Consider the following 25,031-nt stretch of genomic DNA (forward strand, 5'->3'; position numbering starts at 1 on the left):
CAGGACAGAGGGGCCCAGGAATAGGTACATAGGAGAGAATTAATCATTCTATATTGATTTTATCCTTGTCTGCAGGACAGAGGGACCCTGGAGGGATAGGTACATAGGAGAGAATTAATCATTCTATATTGATTTCATCCTTGTCTGCAGGACAGAGGGACCCAGAGATAGGTACATAGGAGAGAATTAATCATTCTATATTGATTTCATCCTTGTCTGCAGGACAGAGGGGCCCAGGAATAGGTACATAGGAGAGAATTAATCATTCTATATTGATTTCATCCTTGTCTGCAGGACAGGGGGACCCAGGGATAGGGATATAGGAGAGAATTAATCATTCTATATTGATTTCATCCTTGTCTGCAGGACAGGGGGACCCAGGGATAGGGATATAGGAGAGAATTAATCATTCTATATTGATTTCATCCTTGTCTGCAGGACAGGGGGACCCAGGGATAGGGATATAGGAGAGAATTAATAATTCTATATTGATTTCATCCTTGTCTGCAGGACAGAGGGGCCCAGGAATAGGTACATAATGAGAATTAATCATTCTATATTGATTTCATCCTTGTCTGCAGGACAGGGGGACCCAGGGATAGGGATATAGGAGAGAATTAATCATTCTATATTGATTTCATCCTTGTCTGCAGGACAGAGGGGCCCAGGAATAGGTACATAATGAGAATTAATCATTCTATATTGATTTCATCCTTGTCTGCAGGACAGGGGGACCCAGGGATAGGGATATAGGAGAGAATTAATCATTCTATATTGATTTCATCCTTGTCTGCAGGACAGAGGGGCCCAGGGATAGGTACATAGGAGAGAATTAATCATTCTATATTGATTTCATCCTTGTCTGCAGGACAGGGGGACCCAGGGATAGGTACATAGGAGATAATTAATCATTCTATATTGATTTCATCCTTGTCTGCAGGACAGGGGGACCCTGGAGAGATAGGAACATAGGAGAGAATTATTCATTTTATATTGATTTCATCCTTGTCTGCAGGACAGGGGGGCCCAGGGATAGGTACATAGGAGAGAATTAATCATTCTATATTGATTTCATCCTTGTCTGCAGGAGAGATAGGAACATAGGAGAGAATTATTCATTTTATTTTGATTTCATTCTTGTATGTTAGAATTGTTCTATCGATTTTAAGCTTGGCATTGTGATTACTGTAGTAGTTATGTTAGGTATAATTTAAAAATCGTAGTAACTCTATAATCATTACCAGAATGTCTGTACGTACATTTACAACATTATGATTTTTAACCTGTTTGACAAAATTGTTATATGTGATTTAAATTATCCTTTTCATTTTATTTTTGGAATTTTTATTTCTATAACAACGTGGTACAATGTTAAAAGCGAAGCAACTCAATAATCAAGTCTTAAAAATGTAAGTATGTCCCTAAACATTATCATGTATTTATGCAGTTTTTAACAAATTTAATTACAATTTTGTTAAGACTTTTATTTTATAATCTGCTGATTCAGTTCTGGCACTCTACATTGTTTGTTTGTTCTACAGTTTCAAAGCTTTGCTTTTATGGATTTTGTCATCATTGTTTTATTTCTTTTCACTAAAAAATTATCTATAGAGCTAATTTTGTAGCCTAACTTTATTTGCTTTAGATTTCAATTATATTTTGACGGTTAAAAGATTTCAGTCTGTAAAAATATTCAATTAAGCCAGTTTAATTTGGCATTTGAAAAGATTTAATTCTATAAAATATTCAATTAAGTCAGTTTGTGTTTGTATTTAAAAAGATTTAAGTCTGTAAATTTGTTCAGCAATTGAATTTAATTGTTTGAAATCCAATTTTATGCACTGAAAATCCATTAAATATACTAGTTAGATCACAAGTATAGAAAAGTATTCTGGTAATAAGTTATTTCAATGTTAGTTCAATAGATATATACACATGGATATATTAAAAGGGGAAAATTTGTCTTCAATTGAACTTGCTAATATGAACCTCAATTATTGGTCATTTTGTTTATCCAGTAAAAGGGAGGGGTTTGGGTAATGGATCTGGAATTGAGGTATCATTATTTTAGCCAACTGGTGCAACATCCAAGTAATAATACATTCTCATATAAACGACCCCTTAAATAGTGGATGTAAATATTCATTCCATTGCAAAAAACGCGATCATTGGTTTGTTTAAATGTCCATTTATTTAGCATTTTTCAAGTATGCCAAGCGTGGGAAAATTTTTATAATGTGGGAACCATTTATTTTGATTTAAATGGTACATATGATTTTCATTTAAATTCATTTTTGGGACCTGTGAGAAAATTTTTTTAACGTGAGAACCATTTAATTTTCATTGAATTTCATTTTTTGGAAGTGTGGGAAAAAACAGGAGAAAAAATATGTTTTAGTATAAAGAAATGAGTTATTTAAGCAAACAAAATTTAGCATAAATGGATATTTAAATCCCAAGGTATTAAATGATCGAGCGTTAGCTCATCATTTAATCCCGAGGGATTTAAATATCCATTTATGCTAAATTTTGTTTGCTTAAATAACATTCTATTGCAACAAAAAGGTGATGTTAGCAAATAATTTCTTGAATAAAATCATAAAACGTTTTTTCATTTAATTTTCATTTTTTTCACTGTTGTGTTTTTATTTGACATTAAAAATAAAAATCATAAAAAATCTTCCAAATCAAAGAGAAAAAATCTTTGAATTATTGGTCAATTCAAGTTCAAAGATTTTTTGGATCTACTGCAGTTCATGGTAAAATATTGCTGGTAACGAATGCTTCCTGGTTCCTGGCAATATTACAAGATACCTGGATCCAGCAGCACGCATATTCCCCTAAATCCTAGGTTCCTGTTAGCTGGCAATCTGCAAATTTTCCAGGTTACCAGCAATGAGAGATGATTACTGGCTTACAGGAGTTTTTACCCCATACCCCTTATCACATTTTCTCAGGGGGTAAACAGCAATGATTAATAAGGGACAGTTGCTTCAATTATTTTATTAATAAAGGTGGGGGAAGGATATAGGAGAGTTGGATCTTTACTACATTTACCTGTTTCTATCTTCATATCCAATTTCGCGCCAAAATTTTGGCGCGCCTTTTTATTTTATAATATATTGAAAAGTGGGGGAGATAAATTCGTAATTTTCATCGTATTGATAAATTATTTTTTTTCTAAGTGAGGCTCTGAAATCCAACAGTAAAACCAACAAACTTGAACGCCTATAGATACCAAAACTTAATACTAGCCCCTATAACCTAAACTAACCTAATTATAAAAAAGTGCCGCGGCCAGGGAGAGGGGATCAAAATTGAAAAAAAAAATTCTATGAGGATAACGCCAACAATTCTAGCCTAAATAAACAAAAAGAGTGGCGTAACTGTGACGTACAGACCATGAAACCATGTAAGTAATTAGATTATGGCGGGAGATCTTTATTTTAAATTATTCTATTTCCTCTCTTTTTTAGACTTTCAAATTTAAATCAATAAACCTTTACACACATATGATTAAATTCGCGCCAAAATTTCATAGCGCGAGTTTTTAAATTCAATTAACGCCTGTGAGGCTGTATAAACTTTACGGGAAAGAACACTTTCGTGCCAAAATTTGAATGGCATTTTTATTTCGTCTTATAAAATACAGGGTTTTAATTGGTGGGTATTCGAGTTAAGATAACGTAACCTCTTGACAAAAAAAGCTAATTGGTTACCCATTTTTAAATTTCAATCTCTGATACTTTTGGCGGGTGTTTTAAATTCAAATTATCTTCCCTCCTTTTTATGCTTTGTAAACTCAAGCAAGCAAGGTTGACAATATAGCAATATTTTTTTTTTCAATTAAGATCTCACTAACCACTGATTCGATTGAGTTCTTCATTTTAGAGAAGTTTCAGAAGGTCACATGATAGTTTTAGGCTATTTTCTGCCCCCTTTCTATCAATTTAAAACGGAGCCTCATGATGCTAGGGGCGCAACTGCTATAATCTACAATATAAAGTAGCGAAGGATTATAATTTAAAGTAAAATATTTAGGAAAAGTAAGTTACAATTACATAATGAGTTTCATACTTATTTATAAGTAACAGGGTGTCCGCTTTTGTGTGTGTTTGACTGTCTTTGTACTCAGAGGGATCTTGCTAACCGATAAACCAAAAAATTATAATAATATCTAGTGGCGGTTTATCTTAGGAGGATTGTGGATGATACCCTCAAATCAACCAAAATAGTTAAAAACCTTCCCAGGACCTATTAACCTTAAAGTTTTTCCTGACTACTTTTATATTGTTACTTTTTACACCTACGTAAACGTTGTATTATTAACTGTTGATAAAAATCAGAAATAAGGAATTTTTTATTTTTATGATATTTGTCTCAGTCCCCCCCCCCCCCCCTCTCTAATTCATTATTTACATTTGATCAGTTTTAGGTTTTTAACTAATACTGTGAATTGTATCAGAGCGTAGCAATATTATTTATAGCATTTCCTAACTCCCTCAATTAAAACAGACAAACACCACTACCCTCCCACCCCCCACCATATCAGACAAACATGCCAAAATAGCCACTTTTGAGTTGTGTGAATTTTATCAACCTCTAATTGAGGGGTAAGTGTAATAAAAGGGAAGTTGGAATTAAAAAGGGAAATATTGCTTTTTAACAGGAATATTCCAAACATGGCAGTGGCCAGGAATATGCATAAATTGCTGGCAACCAGGAAAGTTAAACATTGGTGGCTCCAGAAAAATTCTTGTTATGCTAGATCCAGGAATCTTCTAACATTGCCAGGAAACAGGAAGCATTCGTTACCAGCAATATTTTACCATGAACTGCAGTAGATCTGATTTTTTTATTGTAAAAAGTTAATTTTTTAAAAATATTTTAGAAAAAAAATCTTCTAACAAAAAAAAATTATCATAATCCAAGATGGCGTCAATACATGTAAAATAATATTTTCAAAACAAAAAATTAAAACTTGAATATCTTTTTTCACAGATTGAATTTCAAAAATCGGTCTGACAGTTTTTCCAAAGTCAGTATGATCTATCGAATGAAAAAGGTTTGAAACTGATAGAACATTTCTTTATACTAAAACATATTTTTTCTCTTGTTTTTTCCCACACTTCCAAAAAATGAAATTCAATGAAAATTAAATGGTTCCCACACTAAAAAAAAGTTCCCACGGGTCCTAAAAATGAATTTAAATGAAAATCATATGTACCATTTAAATGAAAATTAAATGGTTCCCACGCTCAAAAAATTTTCACACACATGAAATTCTTGAAAAAACCTAATTAATTGAATATTTAAACAAACTGAATATCGCGTTTTTTGCAATGGAATGTTCTATCAGTTTCAAACCTTTTTCATTCGATAGATCATACTGACTTTGGAAAAACTGTCAGACCGATTTTTGAAATTCAATCTGTGAAAAAAGATATTCAAGTTTTAATTTTTTGTTTTGAAAATATTATTTTACATGTATTGACGCCATCTTGGATTATGATAATTTTTTTTTGTTAGAAGATTTTTTTTCTAAAATATTTTTAAAAAATTAAAAAGGTATTAAATGATCGAGCGTTAGCTCATCATTTAATCCCGAGGGATTTAAATATCCATTTATGCTAAATTTTGTTTGCTTAAATAACATTCTATTGCAACAAAAAGGTGATGTTAGCAAATAATTTCTTGAATAAAATCATAAAACGTTTTTTCATTTAATTTTCATTTTTTTCACTGTTGTGTTTTTATTTGACATTAAAAATATTATTTCCCGGAGGTAGTCAATTATTTCCCGGAGGTAGTCATTTTTTTCCCTGAGGTAACATTTTTATGCTTAAATAACTCATTTCTTTAAAATATGTTATAGTATAAAGAAATGTTCTATCGGTTTCAAACCTTTTCCATTCGATAGACTTTCCCGACTTTGAAAAAACTGTCAGAACGCTATCGCTCCATCATTTATTCCCTTGGGCAAAAAATATTCATTCCTAAACAAAAAACTGGAGAGGGATACCCCATTGAGTACTAATTCTCACTTACCTCTCTGGGATTTTTTATTACATGCATCAAAAAGTAAGGAATATTAGCCTCCTACGTCAACGACTATGATCAAAAAAAGCCAATCCTAATGAGTCTTATAATCAGTTCTAATGCTTATCTTGGTCAATATAAACATTTACTCTTTTGAATTGTCTTTTCTGCAATAAAAAATGCCAAATACGCTAATTAAATTGTCCTATTTATTTTGGCCAAATTTCTTTTAAAATTATTTATCTCTTTTCTGTGTAAAATATTCCATTAAAAGCATTTAAAGATCAAATAATCAATTATCGAGGATTTACTAGGTCTATAGAAATTTTATCTCCTCTCCTTAAAATAATTCACTTAGAATTTTAAATTAATGTCTTTTAGCACACGAGAAAATCTGCTAATGTGTCTGTTTTTGTATGAGATGAGGTGGTATTTTTTTCATTGGCCTAAAGCCTGCGGGGAGCCTTTAGCTACCCAGTTCCAAATATAACTAACCTGACCTAACGTAATAAACAAACAAACAAAACTACCATTTTTCTAAAAAGGAAGAGAGGGTTATCAGTGCTCAAACATAGGGATCTAAAGGGATACGAGAATGTATAATAAATAGATATGCATCCCCAATGATTATGCAAAAATTACCCCTTATGTAGATTACAATTAGTAGATTTAACATTTGGAACCAAGGAACCACCCAATCAAAATTCAAATAAGTCCCCAAGGTTGTTCGGTAAGAAATAATAAAACGTTTTTATAAAACTTTTGGAGACTAGTGTATTAACAGTCCAATGTCCCCTTACTACCTGGCTCAAACACGTACTCTGTGCTTTGTGACATTTAACCTTTGTCGGTCAATTGATTTGACATATAGAAATTTTGATTGCCTTATTTCAAAGTTTGATAGTTTTATTCTATAACATAAAATTATCTGATTCGTTTGCTTAAAAATTTAAGATTTTTAAAAAAGGCTTGGTGGGTTGCTTTACACTTGCAGTGTCCAAACTTTTTCACCAATGATTATAAATCTCCCAGAAGTTGTATTTTATTAAGCTGTGGCTAAAAAATATAGAATATATTTTTAAATAATAAAAATAGTTAATTTATCATCTTGTACTTTATTGTATAAATAAATATTTTAAAAAGATTATAATAATCTAAATTTATGTAGATTTATAAAATACACTTCTGATAATCCTATTATACAATATGACAAGAAAAACTTTATGTAGAATCGGAGAAATTAAAGTTAAATAACAATAAATATTAGCAAAATGGAGACAATTTTCCGCGGATATTAGAATATAGAATTATAAGATTAACACAAAACTGGTAATTTATGATCTATATTTTAATATTCGTGGAAAATTTTCTGTTATACGCTTCTATACATGATTTTTCATAATCCAACCGATATTAATCTGTTTCGAAGCCGTAATGGAAAATCTTTTCTTAATGTCATAAAATTAAAACATATAGCAAATAATATCATAGGGTGTTTGTCTATGTTTTTGGGCTGTTGAAAAAGTTAAATGTCATTCAGACAATCGGAAGAACATACAAACATGTCCTAATTGTATTGTAGCTGCGCTAAAATATTAAAATTTTATATTAAATAAATATTGTTATTAACATTCTTAAACTGTTTTGTTTTTTAGGAAAATGGAATATAACGTTGCATCTCAAACAACTAATATTATAAAGGTAGATTTATTTTCATAAACACTTTTACAGTTGGCAGTTTAAACCCAATTTATACTTCTAGAAAGTTAGAAACATAATATGTGATTAAATGATGTAATTTTTGTAACAACACCTAATTTCAAGGACGTCTAAGCTTTTTTTATTGGGGGGGGGGGGGTAAAATTTTGTTAAGGGGGATGGGGGTAATTTTTTTTTTTTTTTTTTGGGGGGGGGGTAAAATTGAAAAATCCCCTTTACCCTCCCCCTTGGAAGTCCTTGCCTAATTTCACTTTTCAGAGAGACTGTAACTGGTAATTAGTAACATAGTATTGAAGACAATTTTCCACGAACATCAAAATAAAAATCATAAAATAATACCTGTTTTGTAAGCATGGGCTAACAAAACTGTTATTAATCTTAAAATGTTTCGTTTTAATATTTACAGAAAGCTGTCTATAAAACGATGAGATAAATAAGCACAGAATGAAAATTACATGCTGTAGAGGAATGTTCCCACCCCTTTGGGAGTTTTAAAAATAAAGGAAGAAAAGGAAAATTATTTCTTTAATCTAAAATCATTTCAAAATCCTAGGTTTTCTAACCCTTTTCAAATATATAATATCAAATATTTTTCTGAAATGAAAAATATAAATTGTTATTTTCTTTTATATGATGCTCCTGGGTTGGGAAGCATAACAACGTCTGCCAGTCCCTCAAGTCCGCAGGACCCAGGTATAAATTTTGGAAATAGTCCCTTTCGTGGAAACGCCCCTTAAGATGCTATTCGTCGTATTTCTCAAGTGGGTTTTGATAGGTTATTTTAGGTGGATCATCTCAAAAAACGGTTAGGTTATATTGGGTTAAACGATTGCCCCACAGGGTTAGGCAATTGGTCCCGCAGGGTTAGAGCCCCCCGCAGGGGTTAGAAATGGGATGCTGTACGTATTGGTGCAAAAAATGGGGACAAATTTCAAATTATTTTGGCGTGTGACGTCATACCCCCATCTCTTTTCTAGGGGGTTTCTTTCCTCCTTCCCTTTTCTTTCCCCTCACTTGTGACGTAAATAAACAGCCCCGTCAAATCAATTTAAAAATTGTCCCCATTTTTTGCACCAATACGTACAGCATCCCCCAATTTTTTATAAGAATAGAGTTTTAATTTTTTTTGTCTTTGTACAATTGCTTTCTAGATTATACCTAACTGTTACAAGAATTATTATGCCAAGTTCAAAATAGAAAAAATTACAATTATAATATGCCTAAATTAAGAATAAGGGCTTGGTATCGTTTTAGCACTTTTGCGATTAGTTACAGAATTTACTCTTTCCTTATAATGTCCAAGTGCCTTAAACAATCCCAGAAAATAATGAAACATGATATTAAGCCATTTAAAAGATCTTAACGAAGACATACTTTAATAGACATCATATTACTTTATAGTATACTAGCGGCTTTGCCCCTAGCCTCTAGGGACTTGCCCCATGAGGTAGTTTTAAAAAAATAAAAAAATTCGGGTGCTGCAAACCATACTCTCCCCCTCCCCTAATTTTTTTTGAAGGGGGGGGGGAAGGAATTTCATTTTTTGGTGGGTTGGGGGTGTCCCCCCACCCCCCAAGAAAATAGCTTAAAACCACCACAGGATCAATAGGTATATACCCAGAAGAGTAGATTTCGATCGGTTCTGTGGTTACCGAGATCTTAAGCTTCAGACGGACGGACGGACGGACAGACAGACATCAAGCTACTTTGTATTATTGATATACTGGAAAATCTTTCGTGGTATAAATTGATTTTTCCAGTAATTGTAACGACAACAACCCGAGCTATCAGATCCACCCATGAGTCTACAACCACCCCAGTATTAACAACACCATCCACCACTTCAACAACTACAACTACTACAACGACTTCAACAACAACCATGTCAACAACTACTTCTACTACTTCAGTATCAACAACTCAGGCAACTTCTTTACTTAACATTTGTTTTTAGTAGCAAAGCTACTCTGTTTGTATAAAAAGATAATTTTGTTTTTAAATTTAATAACTTATTTTATAACAAATATTTGTATCATGGAAAGGAAACGAGGTAGTGGGTTTTGTCGTATTTACACAGTAGCTTTTCACTTATTTCATGATCATGCGGGGCAATTATAAACATTTACCCGACCTAACCTAAACTATCAAAAGCTACTGTGAAAATGCGCAAAAATGATACACATATTTTTTACTAGTTTTGATACATACTTCTTTTATGACAAAATCGCCCTAAAAAATGGTAAAATGCTAATGAAGTGTATGATTCAGAGTTCCAGTATTGTTACTGTTGAACAGTCAACATCCAACGCTGACATTGGTGATAATCTTAACGATGATGGAGTCAATAGTATCAACACTGAAGACAATGATGATTACGAAGATTATGATTATGAAAACAAATTCCTGTTTCCGTTTTCAACTGGCAGCTTTGGCCCGCAGGATGGATTTACAGAATCTACAGGTACGTAGAAGTCGACCCAACCACTTTTAATTTTAGTTTTAAAGAATCTTTTTTAACAAAGTGTTCATTGAGGCTCATTTTTATTCTGTGGGTGAATTTTTTTGGAGGGTGGTTGTACCCTACCCCACAATATTTGTAAACCTTCCCAGCATACTGTAAAGGGGTGATTAGCAAGATTCTGCGGTACACACAAACAGACAGCCTTAGATAGACAGAAAGGCATCCATCCTGTTACTTTTATATAAGGAGTATTTAACAAAATTTAACAATTTTAGATGATGAATTTTCTGATGGATTAGTAAAGGTGTCTGTGAGTAGTTCAACCTCGGAATCTACAACATGTAAGTCTATAACATAGATTTAATTTCCTTCAACTTAAATTGGGTCTTTCAATATCAACTAAAAGCGTCGGAAATATTAACACAGCCAAGTTGCTGTAAAAAAAAACAGAAATCAATTAACCAGCAGACGAAAATAGACCCCAACACTGGATCCACTTAGTTGTCTTGGTTATACATATTTAGTAATTCATAGATTTATTTATCAAACAAAAAATCTTCGAAAATTTAAAAAATCATCTTTAGAGGATTTTTTTAACAATTTAAGAAGATTTTTCTAAATATATTGTTTTAGCTGCGTCTACAACAACAACTACCACTACTACTACTACAACAACTACAACAACAACCACTACAACAACTACTACAACCACTACTACAACAACAACTACAACTACTACTACTACAACAACTACAACCACAATGAAGCCTGTGTTGAAGCAGACCATATGTTCTGGAAATATTCTGACTATGGATGGAAATAGCTGGATGCAGCTTAATAAAAAGGTTAAACAAAAAATCTTTAGATTCGTCGCATCTCTATAAGTAACTGCCTCCTCACTGACTTACTCAGTTTCTACAGTAAAGCTGTATACCACTATTTGAGTTAGTGCCCTTAGATTGCCAAAGAATTAATTTCACATTACATTAAAGAAAATTACTTGTTTGGCATTATTATTGCAATAGCACTTTTACATTTTCCGAGGATGGTAAACAACTGAAATGCATGAATAAAGTAAAAAGAGGAAATGACAGACATGCAAACAGCCAGATACTGGTTACTTATATATAGAGTGGCTACGTTTCTATGAAATGTATTTGACTGATTACAAAATTAATTAATCTAGTAGGTGCATCGTTAATTTTAATTGTCTTCATTAACAATTTAATTTCGTGTTAATTCATTACAACAAATATTTGTTTTAGCGCTAAGTCTAATAAATAATTTTGGGGTTCCTGTACAAAAAAAATCATTTTTATTATAGCTATAAGTATTATCGACGCGTTGTTTTTATAATAATAGTATGGCTTCTAAACCTATTAATATCTGTTGATATACATGATTTTTCAGTATGGCTGAGAACTAATTCTAATCCAACGGATATTAATAGGTTTATAAGCTATACTGGCTGATTAATTAGTAATTACAGTCCAAAATCGAATTGTTATTTAATTCAAGCCTATTCACTATGATTTAATTTGTAGTTCTTTTTCTCATCATATTACAGACAGCTTTCTGCGGATATTAAAATGAAAAATTATAAGATTAAAACCATTTTTGTTAGCCCCGATTTGCCTGAGTCTACATTTTTTATCATTTTTATTTTAATATTCTTGGAAAATTGTCTGTATTATGATGCTATATATTGAAGAGGATATAAATCGGTTTCGTAGCAATACTGGTTTGTCATGCATGTTTAATGACGATATTCTCTTTTTTTATTGGCGGATTTTCGAAGTCAACTAATTTAGCTGTCAATCTTCTTTTTTAGCCTTCAATAGTATAAAAATACAATAAACTATGCTTTTTATTTTAACCTATGATTTAAGATCAACATTCATAAATAATAGTATGAAAATACAACTAATTTTGTTTTTGATGCTAACCAAAATGGTTTAAGATCAATTTTTTTATAAAAAGTTTTCATATTTCATATTTTAGGTTTTGGATCACAGTCCTGGAAAGAAACAGAACATAACAATCAAGTAAGAAATAATTTCTTATTTCTAATCACCTTCATATTATCAAAGCGTTTATATATAAATATTCATTACTCCCAGGAGGTCAAAACTTTTTCATTTGTGATGCGGGGGGGGGTATAACCCCTATACCCCCCCCCCCTCTGGACGTACCTGCATTACTTCAATTCTTTTTTTCAAAACATGTCTTAGAGATTCAGGGTTTGGACAAAGAACAGTAAATTGATTCCCCTGCAAGGTCTTTACATGAAATTTGACTTTAGAGTCTGGTAAACTTTAAAGAAAAGAAAGGGTATTTAAACTGGTATGTTCCTTACTCTTCTTGTCAAACGATTTTTAGAAACTTATACAATTGTTCTGCTTTTATTTTAGAATAATGAATTGAAAACTTAAGTGAAATATTCTGAAAATAACTAGTAGATGTTGTTTAATTATATTTTTAAGATTGATAAAGAACATTCAACAACAAAAAAAGAAAATTATTACTTTTTGGATACTTAACCTTGCTAAAAAAGCCATAAGAAGTTTTTCAGTTTTTTTTGCAGTGTTTATTGTAATTAATAAACATGACAAGATAAAGAAAGCAAAGTTTTGACAGTTTGACCCAAACTTTTATAACTTGGACTTTCTCATTGTTTTTACTTTTATTTTGCATTTATACACAGTTTTGAACACTTGTTCTCAAAATAAGATTTGGTGCTTTCCCCTAAAGTGGCCGTTGAGCACTGGAACCCCTCCATTATTTTAAAATTAAAAAGAGGGGAGGGGGTGATAATTTTATCTTATGACTAACCCAGCAGGGATTCCTAGTACACAATATAATGTAACTTAACCTGTGCTAAAGTAAAATAATAAAGAAACAAACAAAAAATTCTTTATTTTCGATTGATTTCAAAATTAGAGGGGTGGTTGCAGCGCTAAACAGACTCTTTATGGAATGCGTCCAAAAGGTAAAGGGTTAGATGCCATACAGTTAGGTGGTTATGGGTCTAATAAAAGAAATATTAACAGATTAATCAATATAAGTTCTGTTTTCAGTAAATATTAAATTTGTTCTTTCACCTTTGTGGTTTTTATTATGGGGAATTTATGCTTAGGTTGTTAGATTTAGAAGAACATTTTTCTAGGAAATGTCATACGTCTGAAATAGCAGCATAAGGTTGTAACATTTTATATTCAAAGTAAGAAACGTTTATGTTACCCCAACTTTTTATAAGTATTTCTAAGAATATAATTCCCTTATTAGTGTTGACATGAATTATTTAATAGAGACTAAAAAAAGTTGTTTCGCAATTGTTGTCTGCAAAGTATTTTTTTTTTGCAAATCTAGACATTTATATTTTATACATTAACTGAATAAAGATAGACTACATAATTCAGATTTTTACATTTTAGTGTCTATTATGGGCTTTGATTAAAAACATTGTCAAATCATTAGGAAAATGCCTTGGTTTTTAAACTGGTGTAACTTATTACCATGTAAAGTGAGAATTTCCAGACAAAGGTCGCATAATAAATGGGTTGGTTATCTGTAAGATTTACTTTAGGGGAGTTTGATGATTTAATTCGTTTTTTTTTAAAGAATTTCCTATTTCTCCTGCTAATATAGACCTTTAATATAATCTAGAAGCTTTAATATATATCAAAGTTTAGTTTAAACACCACCAATTTTACAAAGCTTAGGTTTACATTGATTAGAATAAGTGAAAGTATGTCCTTTAGATAATCTTTTTCCTTTCTTGTTTGTCTATCTTGGAAACATTGTTAATTAAAAATAAAGAAAATTTTCTGAACATATTCGGTCAGCTATAAAACTCTTGTATATTCCTTAAAAAATTTCTTTACATGAAGGGGAAAAGTTTTAAAATTTGAAACTCTATGATAATATGAGTCCATTAGAGTCATTAATTCTTATTGTTCAATAATGTATTTTGATAACCTTCTTTTAAATTCCAAATTAAATTATTATAGACAGCTTTTCGCGGATCTGAAATGAAAATTACAAGATTAAAACCATTTTTGTTAGCCCGAGGGGCCGATGTCCTGGGCTAGCAAGACTGGTATTTATGTTACAAGTTTCACTTTATTTTTCTTGAAAAATTGTCAGTATTACTATGCTACACATGATATTTCAGTATGGCTGAGAACTGGTCTTAATCCAGCGGACATGAGAGGTTTTGGTGATTTTACTGAAAAGTAAATTAACATTCCTTGTAATAAAATTGTTCTTGTTTAGATTTAGAACTCGAGAAGCTAATTCGCTGCTACTCTGGCAAGGTGATTTTCAAAGGTAAATATTATCTATTAGAAGAGATTAGATAGAACAGTAAACTGTATTACAGTAATGAATATATAAAAAACACTCAAAGTGTTGTAGATAAATGTACTTGTAAACAACCATTGTTTCAAAAGAATCAATTTGTAATCTAGATTTGTTAAGAATCGCCTTTATGAATGTTGCCATCCTTGTTTACTCTTTATATATTTACTTTGTGAAATATGTAAGTCGTTTTTTTTATACGTTTATGAATCTAAAGAAAGGTTTAATAACATCTTTCTGTGCGTTTTTCCTCAAAGTACCTAGTCGAACAAAGAAAATCCCCCCTCCCACCTCCTTAATAGGTTAGTAATATTGGGTACACGGTATCACCGCAGGAGAAAGAAATAAAGAAAAAAACTCCCCCTCCGTCTTATTAAAAAAAGGAATCGAAAGAGGGGGGTTGGTGCTCGCTAGGGACTTTGAGGAAAATCACCACATACTGCTAGCTTGCATGGAAATAATTTATCTTAATACAAAAAGTAAACAAAGCCAGAATAAAGTTGTTTGGGATTATTCAAGGGATCAATTGAAAGTATACATTTATAGTTGATACTGGAAATATAACAAAAACTATTTATCAATTTATAAAAGAAACAGGTTATCTCTCTGTAAATACGTAGGAAAGGATCTCCCTAACCGCTTAACCGATATAGATCTTTTTAGCAGCGAAGCTACTCTTTAATTTGAAATGTCCGCCTGTCCGTAAGAAACGTTTTTGGGGAACCGTGATTTTCTCAGCTCCTATAAAAGATAGACGGCTGAAATTTTGGTGAAGATTCCCATTATTTATGTCCATCTAATATATACACTGTTTTGTCCATCTTTCTGTTATTTAGGGTGCTAGGTCGATTCCTAGATTTTTACGTTTTCACGATTTTCTCAACTCCTTTTCAAGATAGAGGGCTAAAATTTTCAGGGATTAATTAATTTTACATTCTACATATTTACACCAAGTTTGTTTAGATTTGTCAATAAATATGAATGCTAGATAGATTCATAGATTTTTAGGTTTTCGTGATTTTCTCTACTCCTTTTCAGGATTGACGGCTGAAATTGTCAGGGATTGGGATTGAATTTGCTCATATTCTACACTTTTCCACCAAGTTTCATTAAGATTTGTCTATTTATTGCGGTGCTATATCGATTCCTAGATTTTTAAGGTTTACAGGTTGCGTGATTGCAAAGGTTTCTTTATTTCCCTATTTTACCAAGTTTCATGTTTATTGTATGTTACTGCTCTATATTAAATTTTTTCCTAATATCACTTCAACATTTTTTTGAGCTTGGCTACTTATGGATGTTTTCATCCTTATTTACAATATTAAGCTTCTTATAGGTCCAAGAAATTTTTTTAGGGGAAGGGTAACTTTACCCTTTCAAGATTATTCGCCACTAGAAAACAACATTCAACCCACCCCCACATTTAAAAAAAAAACTTAAGTGAAGGGTCAACTTTCCTCCCATTTCTTATATTAAGTGCCCCTAATGGCCTATAGGGCCGTAGCCGCTCGTAAGATATATGTTATTATGTACACTATCCGAAAAGTTTAACCCCTACAGTACATGTACATAAGATTATCTTATATTACAATTGTATCAATAAAGTACACACAGACATTCATACAACACAGAGGAATAGAACCAACAAAATAAGGACAAAACCCATGCCCACTTTTTAGGGTCCAGTATAATCGAAAATAAAGTATACATGTTTAGTTTTTGGTAAATTTGATATAGTATTATATTTTTTCTCCAAATTAGAATACTTTTTAGTAATGACGAAGGCCAATCTGTCCCACTTTTGAGCAAGACGATTCCCTTTTCTCCCATCTCTTTTGAAGAGATTTTCTCCCCCCCCCCCCTTCCCTTTTTCTTTTCCCTTTATATGACGTCATTTAGGAATCGTCTTGCTCAAAAGTGGGACAGATTGGGCTTCGTCAGTAAGTTGATAAATCTTAGCTGATTTTAATCCTTACAAAAAAATGCACAAGACATCTTAGGTTATAGGCCAATGGAGGTAAATTGAAGTACAGTCCCAATTTTGATAAACAAAAATGCCCCTTCTTTTATTTGAATCATTGGTTGAAAGGTTTGAACACTTCTAATTTTATCTAGAACACAAAGCCAACGACTGAGATAACATGATTAAAAAACATTGGATTCCAGTTATATTTGATTCCAAATTGCCCCATCCCCCTCCTCCCTGGGTTTGTTCCTATTAAAACAAACAAAAATCATAAATAAGCTTCTACCCCAAAGATATATCAAAGTTTATTCTTTGTCCTTTTTCAACTCAATGTGTGTAATGCAAAGATTTTTAGAATAAATGAATTTGTGCTGTCAAATAGAACAATATATATACATTAGTATAACATAATATTTAGGAAAGAGTAAAACATTTGTTACTTTACTTTTTGTAATATCAGTAAGAAGCGAAAAAATCACGGATAGACATACAAACGGACAAAGTGAGTTAAAGAGCGGATGTTCCGTTGTTATAGAAAAGAAATATATAGAAAATAGTAATTATGATGTATCTTTTTTGGGCAAATATGATTCTGAATTTAACACATTTTCCTATGTACTCCTACTTATTACTGATGCAAAGTACAGGGATCTAAAAGGATAAGACAATGGCCAATTAAATTTTATAAATCTCCAATGATGATACACAAATTACCCATTCTGTAGATTACAACTAGTGGTTGAAACGTTTTAACACTCAACTTAATGAACTAACAAATTAAAATTCACTATAAAGCCACCAAAGTTGTTAATCCAACGAATAATAAAACATCATTTTAAAATTTTGGGAAATAGTAAAATAAAGATCCTAACTTTACCTCCCTTCCGGAATGCAATATTAAATACATAAACAAACATAAATTACAACGGATAACATGTGATTTTTATTGTCTAACTGCCATGAAAATTTATAAATTCTTATCTGTTCAACTGAATCTTAGTTTCCTATTGTGTACATAGCACCCTCATCCTATCTCAATATTTACTACTAGCTAAAAAAGCTTCAAACTTAAAAAGAAAATCAAAATTTGAAAAATTGAAATTTTGAATGTATAAGGTATAAATGTTTATACATATTTATATCGCTTCTCCCTTTGACCGGAGTAGCTTAAAAAAGCGATTGCAATAGTTGGGTTATCTGCTGTACAACTTCGGAAATTAGAGAAGAAATGGGCAATAAATTTTCAGTTGATCTCTTATCTTTAATGATAAGAGAAAAATTAAATATATAACTGAAAATGAGATAAACTTGAATTGTTAATCTTTCTAGTCATTTAACTGTCCTTAGTGGGAAAGAACGCTAATAAGACCTACATAGAGAAGAACATCAGCGTCCCTGGCAAAAAGAAAATGAACAAGTTGTAAATTGATGGAAGTGAAGCCAGGGTTACTGTTACAAAGTGTATAAAATATCAGCCATGTGACGTCATACAAATGAGGGAGATGAGAGAAGAAGGGGGAAAGAAAACCCCTAAAAAGGACATGGATAGTCCCTCATTTTTATGACACTTTGTACATTTGCGAGAAGGTTAACAGAAACCCTGGCTTCACATCCTTACATTTATACTGCATTAAGCATTATTCACTTGGTTCTGCTCGTCCCTGTAACTAATGTACCATGTAACTGTGATGGTATATTAGTTACAGGTACAGGTAGCACCAAGGGTGGACAATTATCTTTAAAAAGATAGAACAGTCCTACAGATATTGCAATCACCAATGAGTTCCATTTAGATCCAGATATTATTGCTTTGTAATTCGTTGATACACATATAGTAAATGTGAACAAAGGAAAATATTTACTATGTATGTATTCATGTCAACAAAAAATGAGAAGTTAAATGAAATGACTGATCTCACAAAATCTGTATTTAGTCCACAACTTGATGATAATCTGGTTGTATCTAGAAGTTAGGATAGTACTATAGGAATCTGGGATATTCGTGCACCTGTCTGAATATCCCAGATTCTTATAGTTCTATCCTAGCTACGTGCCTCAAAAATTGGATGTTCATACTTATTTTGTAATATGTGTGCTGGAAGCTAATCTGGATTCAAATATTGCAAACGATGAAGTGTGTTTCAGTGAAGTAATGTTTGTGAATGAAATATCTGTGGGACTATTCATTAGTAAACATTAATGAATAGTCCCACAGATTTTGTGTTCACAAATAAGTTATACAAATGAACAAAGATGAATCTTTTGTTAGAGGATATCAAGTAAAAAAGTCACAAACCCCACAGATCTACAGTATAGTTGTATATACAGATAACTACCTCCCTCCTTTTTTCAATGACCTTTTCCGTCTGCTACCAAATTGTTTCCTGCTACTTGGGTGTGTTAATATCATCGACGCCATTGGTTGATTTTCAATGACCCAAATGAGAGTCGGCACAAGGACATTCTGATAAGGAGATACAGTTATTTAATTCTTCTTCCCACAAGTGTTTTACTCTAATACAACCATGAAATTAAGGAGGTGTATAAAAAATTTGCTCTTTTCTTGGGAAAATTTATCAGTCAATTTAAGAATTTTTTGACATGTATCTATTTTTAGTATATCATATGATGTTTAGAATATAAATCACATTGTTAAAATCTGTGCACTTACAGACTATAACATATAACGTGTAGATACTGTAGAATCCTAATCAATTATTGTAAAAATGTTTTTTTTTTCAGAACATGCATAAAAAGATAAAAATTATCATAAACATATATTGTTTTTATTGTAAAGTTTTAGCTTTGAAATGGGCAAAGTTGTTGCAAAATACCAGTTCAATGGGCGAACATTATGCCTAAAAACAAAATAAATACAGGGATCTGAAGGGATAAGACAATGGCCGGTGAATTGATGTATATCCCCAAAGATGATGCACATAATTACCCCTTCTGTAGATTACAATTAAAGTATGAAACGTATGGCCACTATATTTAATAATCAACCAATCAAAATTCAATAAAAAACAAGGATAACCAACATTCATAAAAGCGAAGCTCTGAAATGGTAGGACAAACGAACATTTATACTTGCAGTGTGTCAGAACTGAAAAATCAGAACATAATTGTATAAATGTCGAATCAAAATTTTAATTAAATTTGTTAAAAAACTGCAGAAATATAGGATAATGTTTAAGGACATACTTACGTTTTTAGGACTTGATTATAGAGATGCTTTGTTTATAACATTGTACATTGTTGTCCTATGAATCATTATTCCAAAATTCACAATAATCGGATGATTTTATCACATACAAATTTGTTGTTAAAAAAGTTAAAAAACAATATGTTTAAAATGGACATATGGACATTCTGGTAACGATTATTGAGTTTCTACGCTTTTTAAATCGCACCTAACTACTACAGGAATCACGATGCAAAGTTTAAAATCGATAAGACAATTCTAACATGCCTAAATTAACGAAAATAGCTATCCGTTACAGACGTACGGACTGACCTACCCTAATTATAGAAAAGCTTCGCGTTTAATAATGTTGTTACAAAACTTTAGGAACTGGTGTAATAAGCACAAGCAGCCCTATGTGCCCTCCCTTCCAGAAATAACTATTAACTATCCTGTTAAACTGTGTATCATACAGTCATGATGCTGTTGGTCTGTCGACAATTTTCTTACCATTTAGAAAATAGCATGTCGATATTACATCAGTCACGACTTCTTTTTACGAAAGGTATACAGTCGACAAAGATTATTAAGGTAGCATCTTTAGAATGCTAAATTTTTTAATTTCCTGTAAGTAATACTGTGACATAGAACTTTAATAATTGAAGTCGACTATATACTTCCTACAGCATCTAGTAGAAATGGTAATGACTGACATATTTTTAACATAATGACAAAAGACCTAATTTGTTTTTTTAATCATAACTTTTTCTATTTTTGTAAAAAGGCGATTTTTTTGGCCGCTGATTTTCCGTTTTTTCTATTACAGATTTTATCATATTATGAACCTCCCATCTGTCATAAAAATTTTAAAAGCCCTTTACACCCCGGCCCCGAAACAGGGTATATTATTATGTTGACTCTAATAACAGTCAGAAAGTTAAACATGGAATTTATAAAGGAAATATTAAAAAGTTGGTAATGATATTCTTATTTCAATGATTTCTCCTTCTTTTTATGGTAAAACTTTTATAATTTAAGAATATGGAAAATTATCGGCTACGCCCCTAGAGGCTTTGAGGGAAGTGTGTGTGCGGGGGGGTCGATACTCAACTTTAGATTTACACTTGTTATTTGTAATAAGAACTTAATGATATATTTTTTTCCAGGGGCACTTTCTTTTGGAAGGGTGTTGGTGCCCTCTATCAAACCTTCCTTTAGTATGTTTTATAAATAAAAAAGAATGGATCAGGACCCTAGCAAGATTTTAATCTTCATCCATATAGACGGATAGATAAACCTGTTCTACCTTAGCAGTCTATAGTGCCCTAACAAAATAGGGATAGATGTCACCACTTTTGACGTGCCTATTTTATTTACGTCATAAAATACCCTATACCATTACCCATCTCTTTTCCAGGGGGTTTCTTACCCCCTTCCCTTTCCCTCTACTATGACGTCAATAGAACATGTAAGCCAAACGCAGTGACATATATTTTGCGAAAGCACTAAAGACAGCTATTGCACAACCTGTATTATGTGATATAATTTTAGGGACCAGTATTTTGCCATAGCCCTGGTAGCGGGACGGCTGGAGCTTAGATACAACCTGTATTATAGTATACAATTTTAGGAACCAGTATTTTGCCATAGCCCTGGTGGCGGGACGGCTGGAGCTCAGATACAACCTGGGAACTGGACCCGCCAGCATCAAATCCATGGAAAAACTAAATAATGGACTACTAAGACAGGTAATAATATCAATATGTACTAGAGTTTCTGTTACAGGAAATTTAATCTTTTTTTAAGTAACAGGATGTCTGTCTGTGTGTCTCTAGGCGTGTTGCAAATTATCTCGCTAAAAATCGATATAGTTCCTAGTTCTTATAGGTCTAAGAAGGTTTTATAATTAATTTGGGGGAGGACACCTTTCAAGAGAATTTGCCTATAAAAAAATACCCCTACCAACTCAAAAAAGAAAACAATCCTATTTTTTTCTTTTTTAAACTAAAATTAAAAGTAGAGGCTCGACTTCTCAAAATTACAAGCTACCATCCACACGCTTTGCAATAAGAGGGTTGTTTAAGCCCACCCCCCCCCCCCCCACCTCCAATAGATGTGTTTTTTTTTATAGAAAGTTACATTTTATAAGATATCTAGCGGCTACTCCCCTAGACTCCTCTAGCAGAACGTAAAATGTTTTCTTTCAAATCAATGTTAAGATCAGTTACAACAAGAACAAATAACTAATAGGCACTACTTTTGTAAAAAAAAAATGATTTTTTGGTGGAAACCTGTTAAAAACCTGCCCTGGACCTTGAGAAGCTACACTGTAAAGGAGAACCGTATCGATTTAGAGGCTAGCGAGAAACTTCGGTACAAACAGACAGATAGACAGAGATCCCGTTATTTTTACATAAGGATATCCTCTATGTGGCAAATCCCATTAAATTTTATGAGAAAATGTGGAGATAATAATTTTCTCCTAGCATATTAAGATATTTCAGCACATATGTATATATACTCATTAACAATTTATTGACTGATCAGATAATTATATTATCATAAAAAATATGAATAAAACTTTTTTTTAAATTCTTCTCTGGGCTATTAGATAAGATAGAATGCTGAATTTGCTATGAACATTTATAAATAACTTACTTTTTCCATTTGTCTTTTAAAATTGTGTTAGATTTATTACCTTTTCTACTTTAGGATGTTTTTATCCTTGTTTTTTTTTATTGAATCTTATGCGGAAGCTTGTAATTAATAAATATTTTATAGAAAAGCTGAACCATCGTTGTACAAGAATAATATTGTTCATCAATTTTCTGTTAAAACTTAATACAAGCAGTGCCTGTAGCCGTCCTTATTGTCAGCGGCTGGCTGTGATTGGACTGTTAAACTAAGTTGCTGTGGCTTTTAAAAACTTAAAATTAATCCAAATGGATAAAAAATTTTAGGTGTTTTCTTTTATAGTGCCTAGTTGTGTACAGCACCCCTATTTTATTTTGAAATAAACTTTTAAACAAAGGAGGATAGTTTTTAGTGTGCTTTATTTGAGATCATGTTAGGTTAGGTTTAATTAGGTACAGGGTAGCCTTTCAAGATTTTTAAAAAAAAATACCTCTGGCTTCAATTTATTAAAAAAATAAAGGCGTGGGATGGGAATTGAAGGGCGCTTGAGAAACGCCATAATTGTGGAATAGATTAACAGTCGATTCTCTAAAAGGTAATTATGGACGTACGGACAGACCTGAATTATAGGTTAGCTGTGTCTGGAACAAGTATTAAGTAACTTTATGATAAATGGCTGTTGGGAAGTAATATTGATTCTGCGGAGTATTTCGTTATAGTGCCTTGTTCAGCTCAGACCCCCCCCCCCCCACCCTCGCATTCTTATTTTTTAAAAAAATGGAAGATAAAGGGTAAGAGTTTTTTATTATTTTAGATTGGGTCAGGTTATTTTGGGCATTTTTTAGGGCACTGCAGGCTTAGGCCCCACAAGATGTTATGCACAGGATAATAAAACTACTCCCTCCCACTTAATTCCAGCTTATCTTTAAAATAATTTGTGGGGGGGGGGGGGGGTTCATTGCTGGACAGGTACTTTGAGAGAAAGCGCAGATTCTACTCTACATAATATTTTATGTAAGTACATCTTAGTAATTAGATATTAATTGAAGATATATTTTACAGCTAAAACATTATATTTTAGTATATATGTATGTATATTAACAATTCTTTAGCAATGATTTATTTATTAGATACATAAGGCCAAATCCTATACAATTTATTAGTCTAGCCCTGGTATTGAAGTTAAAATTTTTTTTGAAGGGGGTCATTTTTCTATAGGAGGGTGGTATTACCCTCCAAAACATATCTTTAAACTTTCCCAGGACCTTTGAGAAGCTACACTGTAAAGGAGAATCATATCAGTTCAGCGGTTAGCGAGATCCTTAAGTAAATAAAACAGAATACTTAGACATCCTGTTACTTTTATGCAGGGATTTCATGTTTTATCGTTTCTTTATCACCTTTTGGTTTTTTTTTTATTTTAAATCTCTAAATTTCTTTTACTTTTTTTCTTTCTTTGTCTCTTGCTTTTTTTTACAAAAAAAAATGAAGTTATCTTCTTATGAAAATCAGTTTTATCTAAAGTAGCTATAGAAAACACATTTGAATGAAAATATATTGAATGTATAAAAACTGCGTGGTGTCTAAAATGATGGATAGTCACCCAAACTTTTATACTTTACCTCAAAACAGATATCGGAATATCTTCAATGTTTTATTATTTAAGCAAAAAAAAGTATCTTTTACTTTTAAGGCATTATTAACCATTTTTTTAGGCCTGTTATGTTTTTCTTTAATAATCTACATTCTTATTGACGTCAGTAGCATCTAGAACTTATAATAAGTGAAACTTTTCTTTAATTAGGGCTAGTATATATACAATTTTGTTTAAATCCACAAATCATTTTTCTGCTACTTAAATTCTAACACTTTACAAAAATTATTGCTCGTTTTTCCTTCCTTCTTAATTTAGAGCTTGTTTCTATACTTTCATGAACACAATTTCTTAATCACAATGTGACTAGTCCCAAAGTTTTTTAACCCATGTTTCAATTCGTTGGCTCAATAACTTCAATTGTCTCTAGTTTGATTGGTTCATTAAGTTAAGTGTCCAAATATTTATCTAACTATCTAATTGTAATCTACAGAAGGAGTAATTTTGTGTATCATCATCGAGAATGTACTCAATTTATCGGCCATTGTCTTATCCATCTAGATCTAGGAAGAATCACTAAAATTATTCTAATACAAAATGAACTAGATTCTAGCGAATATAAAAAAGAAATGTGTTTATTGCAAAAACTCTTTATTATTGTGCGGATGCCCACTAAGCAAGCCAAATAATGCAAGACTGTCTGGATTTTACTTTTAAAGTACAGTGTAGGAATTATATTCTTTAAATTATTATGTTGCTAATGTCGTATGGGTGAGTTGCACCTGGACTGAACAGTCAACTTGTCAACTCAAGCAGGGATCGGAAGCCTCACGCAAGCCGCGCATAAGCCTCAGTTTTAAACCTGCTTGTGAGCAGAAAAAAAAATTTCAGAAAGAAGGATTGTCTGCTAAAGAGCCGTTTTATACACCCAGCTGAATTTTATTGTGATAAAATCACGATTTCACTGAGGCTTACACGCGGCTTACGTGAGGCTTCCGATCCCTGAACTCAAGGCCAGACTCTTGGTCCATCACCTCATACCCGTGGTACAGTACATTACAGACAACCAACTCTC

At 32.0% G+C, this 25,031-nt stretch overlaps 1 protein-coding gene across 1 annotated transcript in view; it reads left to right on the plus strand.

Annotated features, from left to right (window-relative positions):
- The window catches only part of LOC145327067 (uncharacterized), a 147,289-nt gene that overhangs the window by 74,910 nt on the left and 47,348 nt on the right, over positions 1-25,031 (plus strand). The window contains exons 26-34 of the mRNA XM_080170588.1: positions 7,695-7,740; positions 8,391-8,451; positions 9,519-9,682; positions 10,027-10,219; positions 10,495-10,560; positions 10,853-11,064; positions 12,221-12,264; positions 14,495-14,548; positions 21,359-21,476. Coding sequence (XP_080026714.1) covers positions 7,695-7,740; positions 8,391-8,451; positions 9,519-9,682; positions 10,027-10,219; positions 10,495-10,560; positions 10,853-11,064; positions 12,221-12,264; positions 14,495-14,548; positions 21,359-21,476 — 958 coding nt within the window. The remainder of the gene's footprint in view (positions 1-7,694; positions 7,741-8,390; positions 8,452-9,518; positions 9,683-10,026; positions 10,220-10,494; positions 10,561-10,852; positions 11,065-12,220; positions 12,265-14,494; positions 14,549-21,358; positions 21,477-25,031) is intronic.

Source organism: Acartia tonsa, chromosome 8, assembly GCF_053477335.1.
Source record: "Acartia tonsa isolate MP-2025a chromosome 8, ASM5347733v1, whole genome shotgun sequence".
Taxonomy (NCBI): Eukaryota; Metazoa; Arthropoda; class Copepoda; order Calanoida; family Acartiidae; genus Acartia; species Acartia tonsa.